General features: G+C 47.0%; 1 protein-coding gene across 7 annotated transcripts in view; it reads right to left on the bottom strand.

The window, feature by feature from the left end:
* LCA5L (lebercilin LCA5 like) overlaps positions 1–16,502 on the bottom strand; it is a 976,100-nt gene that overhangs the window by 61,922 nt on the left and 897,676 nt on the right. For 6 of the 7 annotated variants that reach the window (XR_013599756.1, XM_078656826.1, XM_078656822.1 and 3 more), the window contains one exon: positions 11,807–11,858. Coding sequence is in view for 5 of the 7 variants with exons in the window: in XM_078656822.1 (XP_078512948.1) it covers positions 11,807–11,858 (52 nt within the window). In the remaining 2 variants the exon portion in view is untranslated. Of the gene's footprint in view, positions 1–11,806; positions 11,859–16,502 lie in introns of those variants that run through there. The other variant, XR_013599757.1, reaches the window with a different exon arrangement.

Raw genomic sequence — 16,502 nt, 5'->3', positions numbered from 1 at the left:
CAAAGCAGTGGGAGTACGGTAAAAGAATGGCGGTTCTGACATCATTAGGGGCCAAGGCCAAATGAGGTTTCTGGCATCCCTCCGGGTTATGGGGAATAACCACATGTATAACATGAGGCAGATCGCAGAGGTTGACACTCCTATTGACAAAATCAGAGGCGGAAGCGAGGTATAGACCAGGGAGGGGAGATATGGAGGTTTTTTATTTAACTAAGTGTTTTTTTTCTTTCTTCTTGTAAGATGATCTCTCGCAGAGGTTCTAGATAGGGCGATTAAGGTTAATGTATTTACGTTTCTGGATCACATCAGGGTTGACCTCGTTCATAGGGCTCATGAACGGAGGATCATGGGGGGTTTCCCTGTGTTGTAATGGGGCACTGAGGGTGGGAGGGATTCTGGGTGGGCATTGGAGGGGGAGTACAGGTGGGGGCGCATTGGGAGAAAATAAAAAAAAATATCCTCATTCTCAGATTTGTGCAAGAAATTATACCTTCAATATAATAATGAACATCACACCCCCGAATAGACTGCTTCTACAGAATTAATGAGCAACCAAATTAAATATTTATCCTGGAACGTTATTGGGCTCAGGTGTCCACGTAGGCAAAGATTAGTGCTTAAATATCTTGAACAATGTGCTGCGCAGATATGTCTTCTTCAGGAGACACACCTGAGCAATTCCGACTGTAAGAATGTCTTTGCTAAATATGTATAAAATCTTATAGGAAGAACTGGCTCCAAGATTATGTGAATTATTTTATTACGTGTACAGTGCAGAGGGGAGAGTACCTAAATCTTGGAAAGAAGACACAATTGTCCTTATTCTAAAGCCGGGAAAAGATCCTCTTAGGGCTGACTCATACAGGCCAATCTCCCTGCTCAACGCTGACTATAAAATCTTTATGTCGATCTTGGCAGGGAGATTGGTCAAGTTAGTTCCACAGCTGGTAAATACAGACCAGAAGGGATTCATCCCTGGCAGATATATACCGGAACAGACCCTGCAGTTGATAGGAAGCATTGATCTTGCTGTGGCACGGTCGACGCCTTTGGCTGTGGCAGCATTTGACGCAGCGAAGGCATTTGAACGTGTGTGTTGGGCCTTCCTGTGGGAGGTCCTAACAGCAATGGGTCTAGGCCCAGTCTTCATACAGACACTAATCAACTGCTATCAGGGGGCCTCAGCAGTGATATTGCTGAACGGTGTAGTGACTTCAAGTTTTAATATTGCAAGGAGAACGAGGCAGGGCTGTCCCATCTCGTCCCTATTTTTCGATCTATACATTGAACCTCTTGCCCAAGCAATAAGACTGGATGAATCAATTGTCCCGTTCAGCGTTCACTCTTACAGCAGCAAGTGGCCTATACGCGGATGACCTGTTGCTGTACACCGATAATCCTGCTGAGGTCCTCCCTAGGGTGGAGGCTCTTCTTGAGGAATTTGGTTCATATTCAGGATACCTTGCAAATTCCTCTAAGACTGATGTAATGGTTTGGAATGTCGACAATTGGACGGGTAAAATTAGTAGTGAATAACGATAGTAAACAACTTAGAAGATATCCCGAGGATTAATCTTAAGAGGATATCTAAGGAGAATGACCGATTGTTTTTCAGATGGACAAATCTGCCTCTTACAATATATGGTAGGGTAAATCTTGTAAAAATGGTTATATTGCCAAAACTGACCTACCTTTCCAGCACAATTCCCCTTGAGTTCCCACATAAAGATATAAGTAGAATACAAACCAAAATAGGAAGTTTCATTTGGTCTAAAAAAACGGCTTGGCTTTCATGGAAAAAATTAAGACGTAAGCTCCAGAAAGGGGGCCTGGCACTTCCTGATATACTTTGGTATTCCTTTGCTTTTCTGTTTAAAAACATTCAGGCATTACTTTATACAGCAGGGGGATCTAACTGAGGGAGGATTCTAAGTGAGATGGTGGCTTTTGAAGGGGGTGGAGAGGGCTTCTTGTATAAGTTTGGCGTGCCCAGATTTTTCACAAAGTTTTGTTTGAAGGTTTTGACAGCTTCATTGTACGTGTGGTATAGGGTCAGGAAAATATGGGGGATAGGCTACTATTCCGATTTTGCTCCCATTTGGGATTCACCGGGGTTACCTGATTGCTTGAAAGATGGCCTGGCCTCCCCATAAAGAAAGCTGGTCTCCGGATTTGGTCTGATCTTGTATCTGCTGATGGAATCCATCCGTGGGAGGTCTTGAGGCTAAAAGTAGGAGACCCTCTCTCAAGATTTAAATATCTACAACTGGCCTCCTGGTTCGCTGCAGAGAGATCCAATATAGGCGGAAACTGGGAAATTGAGCTTCAATGCCAGAATACTCACATCATAAAAAAGGAGGTTAGTTTCTGGTATGGGAAGATTCTGGAAGTGGATAAAACAACTGTCCCACTACAACACGCAGTTTGGAACTCGTCAGCCTTGGAGACCATGGCTGCAGAACTGTTTGAACCCTCTCTGCAGATGTTATACAAAGTAGTTAAACCTGCATCCTTAAAAAAGAACCACTTCTATGTAGTCAATATTACACCCCCAAGAAAATCGCTAAATTTGACCCTCTTACATCCTCAAAATGCCCTAGATGTGATTATAACCAGGCCGACGATACATATATATTCTTTGAACATGTGGGGCCTTGAAGGGGTTTTGGCAGAATGTGGAGTGTGCGCTTGGTGCTATTTTTAAGGCCAATTGTAAGCTCAACTTATCCATGGTAATGTTCGGTGTTGATAACAATCCCCCGACCACACTGTCCGTTGCACAAAAAGGTTTACTACTGTATTTGATTCTTATTGCCCGGAGAGAGATCTGTAGATTATGGAAGGATCCATCCCCCCCGCTTTATGAGAATTTTCTGCGTACTGCTCTGGCTCAGTTGGACTTGGGGCATGGGCGTGACATCTGGGTCCATCTCCTAGACTGGGGTAAAGAGATGAGGCTGATTTAAGATCTAAGTCCAATGATTACACCAGGCTTTGTACAAAGAAACTGGCCTGGTTAGGCCTATAGCTAATGCAATAGCAGGAACCCTGGGCGTGTAAGATAGAAGGTCGGTTTCTTGCTTAATATTTGCAGATGCTTTATGGTTAGATGAGGACTAAAAAAAAAAAAAAAAAAAGAAATTACCTGTAGTTGCGTCACAATTCACAAGGCCAAACAGCCGCAGAGTCTAGAAGCGTCTGAAACAACGAGATGCGCCAGTTCCTGATGCACGCAGGAGAAGTGATGCGTCGAATCCGGTCTGTAGGGAGAAGTGATGCATTGATTCTTCGTGACGGTTCCGGTATGCAGGTGATGCGTCGGGAAAACTTGTTGCACAGGTGCAATGCGTAGAAATCTGGGCTGCGCCAGTAATCAATGCGGCAGCGGTGAGCAGCGCTGCATCGGTTTTCTTCAGCAGCGACCCCTCGATGTGTTGACTCTTGCAGCGGCGACAGGCGCTGTGTCGGTTTTCGTAGCGGCACAGCGATGCGTGGAAATTCTTCTCCTGCTGTGGAGATGCGTAAGAAGAGCGATGCTTCGTTTTTGTAGTTCTTCAAGTTCCTTCTCTCTTCCAGCTCCCAAACAGCAGCAACAACCTCCAGACGTCCAATACTGTTGTAAATATTTTTGTCCACCCTAAGCGTGGAAGGGTATACTCAGACATGAGTCCCTTGCTCATTGCACCATCAGGATTCAAGCAAGCCGGGCCGAAGACGGCTGTAATGCCAGAAACCGGTCCCCGGAAGCTTGTTTCCTTCCCAGTGTAAGAATTGGCTTTTGTAGTTTGGTTTGCCCTGTTCCCATCATGCACTGGGACAGGAACAGACTAATTTGCATACAGCCAGGTTCTGAAACTGGGATGGTGCAATGAGCTAAAAAACGGTGTTGTATCTAGCCCTGATCTTTTGACTGGGTGAGAGTATTGTGCTTAATTCAGAGACTCTGTCCCTCACCACCCCTTGTTGTAAATACAATACCGGTACAGGCACCTCCTGGCAGGTCAGAACTCACAACAGCAGAATTCAGGGGAGCTGGGGGTGAAGTCTTGGTGTCCCTGAGACTTCAGAACAGGAGGCCAGCACACACAGGCCCTTGGAGATCTCCTTCAAGCAGGGGGACACAGCACACAGCAAAGTCCTTCTCCTTACCATGGCAGAAACAGCAACTGCAGGCCAACCACACACATCACATAGCAAAGTGGCAGTACTTCTCCTCAGTCTCTCCAGCTCTTCTCCTTGGAAAAGAGTCCTCTTGAATGCCAGGGATGATCTAAAGCTCAGTGGTTTAAAGTCTAATAGTTATACTTAGTTAGAACTAGCTGTTGTCCCTCGCTTCAAGCGCAGCAGAGCCGGTGGACGTTCCTTTCAAGTCCGCGCAGCTATGCTGTGGAACTCCCTTCCCCCGGCGATTCGCGCCCTTAGGGACCTGCTTTCATTCCGCCGAGCGGTGAAAACTTTCCTGTTCCCTTAGCCTCTCTTTACTGTGTTTTTATCTCGTTGTGTTGTGCTGCTACCTTGTCGCGGCGCCAGGACGCTCCTTCGCTGGAGCAGCTGTGCGCCTAATAAAAGTGCATAACATAACATAACATACCCTAAAATATCTTTGTTCTCTTTGTGCAAGGGTTTCTGAGCCCAGTCCAAACCAGTTCTGTTTTCTCTTGTGCAGCTGCCCGGCAGGAGGTGGAGACAGTATTGTGTAAGGCAGACAGGCCCTATTCAGATGCAAGGGAAATCTCCACCCACCACTCTAAATGCAGACCGGGCCTATTCAGCCCAGCCCTGACTCATTCAGGAAAGGCAAAACACACATCAAAACCCCCATCCCCCGGGGCATTCCGAGAGAATGCACCTCCCCAGCCCCATGCACACCAAAACCAGACAGTCATACACAAACAGGCAGAGGCACACAGCATGGTTTAGCAAGATAATTCCTTACATTCTAAAAGTGGCATTTTCAAACACATCTTTACTAAAAGATGTGTTATTAAATTCTGAGTTCAGAGAGCCTAAACTTTATTTCTCTATCTTTATTGAGAACTGGCATCAACTCTGAGGCCGAAGAAGAAGAGGCTGGCATTTGAGCAGCAGCCCAATCTCCAAAAAGTCACAGAAGCAGGACTGTCTCTTGAAAGATAAAAGTGCATGTCCTTCTTATGGCATTTTAAAATCTTTTTTTGAGTGAAGACCCCGATCGTTTCCTGTCAGAAGACTTACCTGAGGAAGGTGAGAGGACTGTTTTGGAGTCTTATTTAGGGCCAGAGCTAAAAATAACTTGGCTTCTGTTCCCTGATGGCCTCCGGGTACATGGAGGTACAGGAGTAGCATGTTGAAGGATTATGGTGAGGCCCTGATAACCAAATCGAGATGTCATCGGACATAAAGTGATATCTTATTCAAACCTCGTCCACAGGGTTCTTCTTTTCATTTTTATTTTTTCAATAAGTGAGACAAACTACTCTTTCCCAAAGTGTGTCCTGCCTGCTGCTCACAGACAAAATGTGTTCTGTCTAAAATGGAGTAACTCAGGGTTTATTAAGTAAATGCAGAGTACAAATTAACTTCAACAATGCTGTGCAAAATATCATAAGCGAAATCCACATGTTTCACTGAAACTCCCTGGCACACATTCATTCACAATATAAGTGGTGTACTGCAGTGGTTCTTAACCTGTGGTCCGGGGACCACTGGGGGCCATGAAGAATACACAGGGAGCCCACGACTGCTTAGAGAATGAAATAAAATAACGTATATATTAAAGAAGCAAAATGTAAAACTTAAAGTTTTAAACTGGTTTGTAAATGTGATGGAATTCGAACTTAGTGCCCAAAATTAAGTTAGTATGCTCAGATTTATTAGTGGGAGCAGAGCAAAAGCATTAAAAAGAATATAGTACGGACAATGAGTGACCTCAATTGAATTTAGTAAAGTGCCATCCTTCCCATTAAATTAAAATTCAGATTCATTTTTATATTTGTTGGTGAATTAATTAAAATATTTATTCATTTTTCTATTTGTTTGATGAATGTTTGTTGCAGTATTTTTGTGTGTATGTTTTGTGTTTGACATCATCGAAAATGCTTAGACCTTGTCCCCGCTTCTAGCAATAACTCAGTGGGGGCCCCCAGATTGCAATAATGATTTAATGGGGGTTCCAGTAATGATTAAGTGTAGTGTGTTTACACTGTGAAACATTGTTACAAATATCAGAATCCTCTGAGTCACAGTAACTAATGATGTAATGGCATGGGGGCTCCTGTTGCTATAATATTTTTTAGTACACACTATCTGACTATCATTGTGAATGAACAGAGGTTACTGCTGTGCCCTGCATAGTTATGTTCGGAATGGAATAAAATCCATACTGATATATGAGTACCAAAGAGACACTGTGGATTCTTCTGGTGCTACTCGTGTGACTCTTGTGACTGTAAGATTTCTATTGGTATAAGAACACTGTTAGAAATTGGGGTCTCTAGTTGGCAGAGGTAGGTACCTTTGTCTAAATAGGGACCCTTGCTTCTAGTCCGAGTAAGGGGGCTACACTCCTAATATACCCCCGCTCACCCCGTTTGCAGCTTGGCACAAGCAGACAGGCTTATCTCAGAGGCAGTGTGTAAAGCATTTTTGAACACATACAGCAATACAGTGAAAATACTACAAATGGACACCACACCAGTTTAGAAAAATAAGTAATCTTTACTAGACTTAACACAAGACCAAACAACAAAAATCCTTAATACTGTAACCAAAAATAAGTATTTAAAATGGTAGAAAATAGCTTAGTTCAATGTAGATGGTAAATGCGACACTTTACTCTCAAAGTACCTTAGACGCGTCACACAATGCAAACAAAAGAGTCGCAGGGAAGTTGATGCGCCGTTCCTTACACTCAGGGGAGTGGATGCGTTGGTTCCTTACTGCTGTGCAGGGGAGGTGATGCGTCGCATCCTTACTGTGTGGGGAGTTGATGCATCGTTTCTTACTCTAGCCCGGTGACAATGCCACAAGATTGTGCCGCGATGCGACAATCCAGTGCGATGCAACAAAACGGCCTCTTTGATGCGGTGCAACAACGGTGGATGTGATGCGTGCAAGCCCGACGGCCGTGCGGCGAACTCGGTAACTTCTGAGCCGCGACAGGCCCTGCGACACGCTTCTCCAGTGATGCGATGGCGACCTCTGCGGCGGCAACACGCTTCTCCGGTGATGCGGCGCGCTTCCTCAGTGATGCGACGGCAAATAGCTGCGGCGGCGGCACACTTCTTCTGCGATGTGAAAGCAACTACTGCGGCGGCGGCACGTTTCTCCTCGTTGCATCGTGCTTCCAGCTCCCAGCAACACGCAGTCTTTTCAGAGGGCCCAAACAACAGTTGGCACCTTTCTGCAAGTAGAATTCCCAGCAAGGGAATTCAGGGGAGCTGGTGGTGAAGTCTTGTATCCCTGAGACTTAAGGCAGGGGGGAAGTACACTTAAAGCCCTTGAAGATTCTTCTTCAAGATGATGAAAAGTTCACAAAAGTCTTTTTCCTCCTTCTTTGGCAAATAAAGTAACCACTGCATGCCAACCCCAGAAATAGAACAACACAGGGGAAGTCTACTCCTTCAGCTTTATTGGTTCTTCTCCTTGGCAAAGGTTTGTCTTGGTACCCAGAAGTGATCTAAAGTTCTGGGGTCTGGGCTCCAATATTTATACTAGTAAATCCTTTGTCCTCTGAAGGCAGAGGGTGCCTGTGCCTAGCCAAAACCAGTTCTGTGCAGCTTCCTGGCAGGAGGTGGAGACAGCATTGTTTGAGAGCAGACCTGGCCCAGGTAGCTGAAAGGAAATCTCCTCCCCCTACTCTCTATTCTATGAGGGCTCAGGTCATTGAAAGGAAATCTCCGCCCCCTACTCTCTATTCAACGAGGTCCTATTCAGCCCAGCCCTGACCCATCAGACTGCTGGAGTCGAGGCCCTCTCCAGTCCTCTGTCACTCACAAACCAGATATGGAATACACAAACCTAGCAGAGGCATGCTGGATGGTTAGGCTTCACCCTCACTAAAAGATGTATTTTAACATTCTGACTCGAATTTCTACCTTGTTCCCTCGGTCAGTTAGGATTATAAGATGTTATAATCAAACTGCCCATTCTGGCCTATGGCAGCAGGTAGCCTTGCAATAGTGAAAAACGAAATTGGCTGTAATTCACTATCAGGACATGCCACACACATCAGGGCATGTCCTACCTTTCACATACAATGCACCCTGTCCATGGGGGTACCTTGGGCCTACCTTATGGGTAGCAAAACATACCGATGGGGAAAGGGTCTGAGGGAATTTTAAGACCGAGCCTAGGTTAACACCCCCTAAACAGTATATAAACTTACCTTATGGGTGACTAACATGTAGAAAAGGGAGGATTTAGGGACTGGCAAGTGTGTGCACTTGCCAAATCGACATGGCAGTCCCAGACTGCACACAGGCTCTGCAATGGCAGGCCTGAGCCATATTTTACAAGCTGCTTCTGTGGGTGGCACAACCAGTGCTGCAAGCCCACCAGCAGCATTTGATTTACAGGCCCTGGGCACACATGGTGCACTGTACTAGGGTTTGACAAGTAAATCAAATAAGCCAATCATGGAGTCACTAATCCATTACCACAATTTACAATAGGGAGCACTTGCACTTTGGCATTGAACAGCAGTGGCACAGTGCACAAAGCATCTAGACCAGCAAAAACACAGGAGGCTACAGCAACAAATAAAAGGGAGACCCACGCCAATGGTGCCAGTTCTAACACACTCCAAGGAGGAATAGTGAGACTGTGTGGTTTCAGCTTATGGTATCTCTGAAGGGGTTTCTTGAAGTACATTTGAACTCTATGCTCTCTGAAGATGTGCAGGTAAGTGTTTTTTGTTAGGATCATTGTTAGAACTTACAGTCGGTAATCACAGAAGCATGGCTAATATTAGTGCAGTGCGATACAAAAGGGGATGATGGACGGAGCGTTTGAGCAAATCAAACACCCCCAGTCAAATGATCTGGGTTTAATCCATCACCATTCTTTAGTTCACTCATCCACCCCAGTTCAGACATGGCCATATGCAAATCAGTCTGACCCTGTGCCTCATGGGAACAGTCCAGCCCGAACTGCCAAGCCATGTCTTCCCTGGACCGGAAACAAGCATCCTGGGACCGGTTTCAGATTCATAATCCTCATCAGCCAGGCTATCTTGAATCCAGTGGCCAAGTGAACAAGGGACTCACGTCTGAGCATACCCTGCCAACTTAGGGCGAACAAAGCGATACAAAAGGGGATGATGGACGGAGCGTTTGAGCAAATCAAACACTCACCCCCAGTCAAATGATCTGGGTTTAATCCATCACCATTCTTTAGTTCACTCAGCCACCCCAGTTCAGACATGGCCATATGCAAATCAGTCTGACCCTGTGTCTCATGGGAACAGTCCAGCCCGAGCTGCCAAGCCATGTCTTCCCTGGACCAGAAACAAGCATCCTGGGACCGGTTTCGGATTCATAATCCTCATCAGCCAGGCTATCTTGAATCCAGTGGCCAAGTGAACAAGGGACTCACGTCTGAGCATACCCTGCCAACTTAGGGCGAACAAAGCGATACAAAAGGGGATGATGGACGGAGCGTTCGAGCAAATCAAACACTCACCCCCAGTCAAATGATCTGGGTTTAATCCATCACCATTCTTTAGTTCACTCAGCCACCCCAGTTCAGACATGGGTATATGCAAATCAGTCTGACCCTGTGCCTCATGGGAACAGTCCAGCCCGAATTGCCAAGCCATGTCTTCCCTGGACCGGAAACAAGCATCCTGGGACCGGTATCGGATTCATGATCCTCATCAGCCAGGATATCTTGAATCCAATGGCCAAGTGAACAAGGGACTCAGTCTGAGCATACCCTGCCAACTTAGGGCGAACAAAACGATACAAAAGGGGATGATGGACGGAGCGTTTGAGCAAATCAAACACTCACCCCCAGTCAAATGATCTGGGTTTAATCCATCACCATTCTTTAGTTCACTCAGCCACCCCAGTTCAGACATGGCCATCTGCAAATCAGTCTGACCCTGTTCCTCATGGGAACAGTCCAGCCCGAATTGCCAAGTCACGTCTTCCCTGGACCGGAAACAAGCATCCTGGGACCGGTTTCGGATTCATAATCCTCATCAGCCAGGCTATCTTGAATCCAGTGGCCAAGTGAACAAGGGACTCACGTCTGAGCATACCCTGCCAACTTAGGGCGAACAAAGCGATACAAAAGGGGATGATGGACGGAGCGTTTGAGCAAATCAAACACTCACCCCCAGTCAAATGATCTGGGTTTAATCCATCACCATTCTTTAGTTCACTCAGCCACCCCAGTTCAGACATGGCCATATGCAAATCAGTCTGACCCTGTGCCTCATGGGACCAGTCCAGCCCGAACTGCCAAGCCATGTTTTCCCTGGACCGGAAACAAGCATCCTGGGACCGGTTTCGGATTCATAATCCTCATCAGCCAGGCTATCTTGAATCCAGTGGCCAAGTGAACAAGGGACTCACGTCTGAGCATACCCTGCCAACTTAGGGCGAACAAAGCGATTAGTGCAGTAGCAAACATATGTCAGAATCTTTACGAATTGTGCTCTGGAAGCGGTAGCAACATTGTTCCTTACAGGAAGCCCTTGAGCCACTGCGCACTGAGGCTCTCATCCTACCAGCTTTATTGGATCATCATATCTACTTGGGGGTATGAGCTGTGCCTCCTCAAACCCCCAAAACAGCTGAGTGAAGTATTGGATTGTGGAGGAGGAGACAAAAGTGATCCAACAGCGAGTATGAACTGAACACCAAAAATATCAGGGTTTGTCGAGTGTTCCCTTACACAGCAGAGTCATGGACAACAGAAACCCACATAGGAGGTTTAGCAATATTCAAGGTCCGCACCTTCCAAATACAATGACCCGTCGGGAGAAGTTTGAAAATAGGCAATATGGCTGTGTCAGGGGTTGGACATGGACACCACAAAATCCTGTTGTCCTCAGAATGGGGTATATTCCACAAGGGGTGTAAATAAAGGCTTCGGCTTATCGTCCAGTAGGAAATGACTTCAAAAGGTCATGGTCAGAGCCCTTTGCCATGGATGGGACTAAGATGGGAGGGCCTCCTGTCTGAAATAGTACACATTGGAGCGTCTTACTGGCCTTGTTACCCTATTGATATATCCTGCTTTGTGCTGCGTGCCACAATCCCTTAGCTTTATTCATTTGTGTTTACTCCAACATCTTTGTGTATAATAGGCTGGCTAACGTAGTCAGGGAGGGTGACTCTAGATCCTGCTGCTCTAAGTCTAGACCCGGGATTAAAGTTCCGTCAACTGTCTGCTTTGCGCACATACATGATAGCTGATGATATCTCCTCTAAGGGAGAAGACCACCGGTCAAAATTATTGTGATGTAAGGTGATGGACAACCGGTCTCATCACCCCTATGCATCCTATTATCCATCCTGCTCTCCAGGTAGCATGAACTCCATATTAACGTAACATCCGTCACTTTGATATGAAGTATACAAAACATGACAATAGTTAATACTTCTCTTATATAACGTACATACTCAATGCTGAAGGACTAATCATTGAGCGAAATCACAGATATAGTTTCGAGTAAATCTATACACTGTATAACATTCCTTGTCCCCTGAATGTTGATTGTAGTTTCTATAAAAAAACTGGTATCCACACTGACCCTGCGACCTGGCAGATCTATTGTGCTGGATGTCTAGAAGTAAATGTGTTCAATTTTGTGACTCACCTTCATTTTCTTGTATCTTTTTAGCTGCATCCGGGTTCAACTCTTCATTCTCCTGCAAATTACACGTAACAAATAAATGTAGAGATGTAATGTATTGCAACTTTACAGGAATATTCAAATATTATTTCTTACATTCATTACATGTTAACAGGACAGACATACATTAGCTATCTACTCTGAACATGGAAGAGTAAATTAATATTATTTTTTTATTTAATTTAATTTTGTTGCTTTTTCAGTTTACGAACATTCTACAACAAAGCAACATACATCAGGAATAAGAAAAGGGTAGAAGAGACTTATAATTAGGGCCACTGGTATTATGAGGTTGTGCAGCTGTGGTGGTTTTCTTATAATTATAGATTTGGCACATTTGCCACAAAATCCATCATCTGCTGTACAATTTGCATATTTTAACAAAAAATTGCTCCTAGCTCAAACGGTTGAAAATGCAGCAACAAGTGTTACCACACAGTGGAAGACCCTTTGCAAAGGTTGACTGGTCTCCTTTCTTTTGCTTATTGCTGCATTTGGATACTAAACTGGTAACCAATGCCAAGACAGTGTTAACAAGTGTAAAAGTGACAAATTAATAAAGTTATACTATTGCAAATTGTGCTGCGTTTCGCCACATAATTTTAGTGTTTTTCTTGCAGCATAATTTACTCAACCCTACCGCATAATTTGCCCTTCCCTGCCACAGAATTCCAGTGGCCCTGCTTATATTGCAGCCCGTGAGTCCAAGCATGCAGCTATTCACTTGTGGCTTGTTATACAGCAGGGTCTAATGTTTGGCTGAAAATGGGGGGTGAAAGGATTGGGTTAAAGTAAGGTTGCACATAGTAGAAAACCTGTGTAGACAACTCATGTGGACATCAGGTATTACCTCACGTGCGGGAGATGTGAATGGTTAGTACCTTAGGAAAAGAAGGCCAACGCATCTTCAGGTATTTACCCCAAGCATTACAGGCCAATGGACAACCTATGCCTGATGAATACAAGGAGGATATCTGTAGGTTGGAAGCAAGATACGCCAAAGAAGAAAATCTGGCGATGAATAGGTACGAGTTCTATACCCAACACCAAAAGCAACATGAGTCAATAGATGAATTCATAGCAAGGTTGAGGCAATTGTCTATTAAATGTAAATTTGGATTGATGACAGATGGACTGATTAGGGATCAGTTGATTGTCCAATGTAACAATAAGAAAATACAAGAAAGGCTTTGGGCAGCTAAGAATCCTTCTTTGAAATTGGCCATCGACTTAGCCAAGGTAGTGGAACAATCAGAGGGGTGTATGAGAGACTTAGAGAAAAGAAACCATACCCATGACATAGGTGAAGTTTCAGAGAGTGGTGCATGTGATGAAAATGACCGAGGGGAAGAAGACGTGGGTGGAGTAGCTGAAGTTAAGAGTAAGTGAAAGTTCATAAAGAAATTGGTTCACTCCAGCCAAAATCCTATGTCTTGTAATAGGTGTGGGAGTAATGTTCACTCGTCAGACTCTAAATTTTATTTTGCAGCTAATAAGAGTGCTTGAAGTGCAGACATGTGGGGCACTAAGATAGGGTGAGCAAAAGCAAGTCCTGCACCAGGGTGGCCTGTGTCCAAGAGGTTGATAGCGAGTACGGTGGACAAGTTGATAGGATCCTCAGTGTTGATGATGAGGAAGAACAGGACGAGGATGGTAGGGGGAGGAATAGACCGAAAGCTTTATTTATGGTGGATAAACGCGAGGTTTGTTTAATGGTCGACACTGGGTCTAAGAACACCATAATTCCTAAGAGTTTTTTTGAGAGAGAGTGGACTTAGAGATTATTGGTAAAGTATGTAGCAGAACAGGGACCCCCCCATCCTGGGTTGGGTGCATCAGTATGACCCACGCATTATCGTGAAACCCAGGGTGCCCACAAAGGTTCTGGTCATTTAGGATGAACGGTGGAGGACATCTTGAGAGGGGCGGAGGGCGTTTTCGGAGAACAATTGGGGCAACTTAAAGGTTATGTACATCTTGTTCTTGTTAAAAAAAATACTCTACCTATCCAACATAAAGTGAGAAGGGTACCCATTGTGGTGAGGGATGAGCTGAAGAAACTTATAAAGGAGATGTTAGAGGCAGGTGTGATTGAGCTGGTGGACTCCCCTTGGGTGTCTCCGGTGGCGATCACAAAAATGCTGATGGGTGGTTGAGATTTTGTGTGGACTTGAGGTCGTTAAATCAATGTCTGGTAGTTTCCCCTACCAAACATCAACGTATTGGTGACCACTATGAAAGATACTAAGTTCTTTTCGAAACTGGACCTTAAGAGGGCTTACCACCAGATAAGACTGTCTAACGGCATGGGCATGGCCAAGCAACATGGCCAACAGGACGTGATCTTTGCAGCTCCTGGCCAACCCGCTAAATAATCCTGCCTAATCCTGTTATCCGGACTGCTAAGCTAGCACGGAACACTGCACAACACTAAGCAACCCTTGGTGCCTCGGAAATACAGCCTGCCTGCTGGATACACCCAAGGACGAGGATATACAGTTAGATGCCTGCCGGGTCCGTGAGACGGAGCTGGCATGCGAGACGTGAAGAGGAGGGAGCGACGGAGGCCCAGGGCCCAATTGTCCACTCCCGCAGGCTGTTGCCCCTGGGGAGCGGGCTTGTTTCCCTACCCCGTGAGATTGATTCCCAGCGTGGTGAGTGAGGACGCCATGAGAGGCGAGGAGCGGCCCTGTCAGAGGGGAAGCCCCAGCCAGGGAGGGAAGCCGGTGCCTAGGCCAAGGAAACAACTTGTGATGCCACACATAGGGCGCCTCAGTGGAGATTTGGGCTGAAGCGTCCCTGGGCGTTGCTGCAGATATCGAGAGGTGAGCTGGGACCGTGCTGCGAACCACCTGAGGTGTGGGATCTGAGCGGGCAGCGGGGACCGCTGGTAACTGCGACAAGAGCCGGAGCAGCTGGGCCTTCATATGCCATGGGCGAAGAAACCAAGCGAACGCACAGCTGTAAGACCGGGGGGCGCTGTGATGCTGAATGTGAAGCAAATGGCTAGGCGCTAAAGAGCCCTAGCCCGGCCGGGGGTGCTCCTGCTGCTGGATGCATCTGTCGACCAAGAGAATCGAGTGCTAGGCCAGGCCAGGTGGAAGCCCAGAGGCGAGACGCCTTTGTCATCGAGGCCTACCGGTCTGCTGGAGGCTACTGTGAACTGCAAAACTGCTGGACCCGGGCTCGCTGCCCCCCCTCCCCGCACATGTATTACTGAGAGGAGGTGTGGTGGCGCCGGGAGGAGCGCGACGGGCTCTAACAAGGACCGCTGCAACACTGGGGGCATGGGCTCGAGGTCGGAGGATGCACCCCAGACTCTAAAGCAGCGAGATAAGCTGTGCCCATGTTAAGCGCCCCCAGCTGCGATCAAGGCACAAAACGAGACTGCACTTGGATCGGCAGAAAGGACACGGCCGCAGGTGGGGAGCAATCGGTGGATGCAGTGAGTGCCTGAATAGATCTCCCTGTGCCGCCAAGGGCCGGGGCCGCTCAGCCGGTCCTCGCAGAAGGCCATTTCGTCCATACCCTGGTGTTGACATCCACATCTGCTATAATGAGGCAGGAGTGAGGGCCCGCTTGGGGGCCAGCTGCAGAACTTGAAACAGGACGATTACAACTAGTGGCAGACTCGCCATTTGATGGAGGGGCTGGCATAGTGCCTGGGCGGTTGCAGAGGATAGCGCAACTCTGACCTTCACTTCAGGGGACCTGCAGTACCACGGGCCCTGAGTGGACCCGAGGGGCCACGTGCTGGGTGCCGTTGCATTAGGATGTACCGAAGCAACGCGGAGCACAGGCAAGCTGGGGATGACTCCAGTTCACCAGAGATTTGGGGATCGGGTGCACTGTCCCAAAACAGCATAGGTTAACGCACCCAAAACAAGAGAGCCTCCTGTCACCTTGTAGCATATTTGATCCGCTACCCTAGCAGCAACGAGGAGCCGGGGGTTAGCAAGCAGCGCCCTTCAACAAAAGCCTGCAAAAGCAGCAGAGACACAGGACTAGGGACAACTTGGGTCCGGCGGGCAGCGGACTGGCCGCACAGGTGGCGGGTGATCAGCACGTCGATCGGGTAGAGTGCGGCCAGGCGTGTGGAGTCAGAGAGGCTGGGCAGGTCCAGCACCAGGTGGCCCAATCCAGAAGCCAGCATGGGGAAAGACAAAGGCACCCACAAGGGTGGCCCCAACACCATCACCCAGTAGACTTCACCAAGCCACCCCCCACAGCGCATCACACGTCAAACGGACTGAGGAAGAGGACGGTGAGGGTGCGCAGAGACGTTGCGGTGGAGCAGATGGCCACCATCCAGGGATCACGAAAGACACTGGAGAACTGGATAGAGACAGTATCCATCGACGTTAATCTCCTTCCGGCGGACCTTCGCAAAGTAGCCGACAAGGTGACAGTGGCAGAGGAAGATATCTCAGGCCTCAAAGGAGAAGTGGCTGCATTGAAGAGGCAGGTGGCTCAAATATTTCCCAAGAGGGCCAAGGGAGATCAGCAGAGCAGTTCCTCGATTGGTGCATCAAAACTCAACTGTGCCCAGCGGGCCTATCAGACCTCTTTGCCATTGAAAGAGCACACAGGGCCTTGATTCCCCCGCCACCACGGGTGCCCCCGTGCGCTTTCATTGCAAACATATTGAACTACAGAGATA

This window comes from Lissotriton helveticus, chromosome 8 (genome assembly GCF_964261635.1).
Source record: "Lissotriton helveticus chromosome 8, aLisHel1.1, whole genome shotgun sequence".
Lineage (NCBI taxonomy): Eukaryota > Metazoa > Chordata > Amphibia > Caudata > Salamandridae > Lissotriton > Lissotriton helveticus.
The sequence above is the reverse complement of the archived record's forward strand: the minus strand, read 5'-3'. Positions and strand labels throughout refer to the sequence as shown.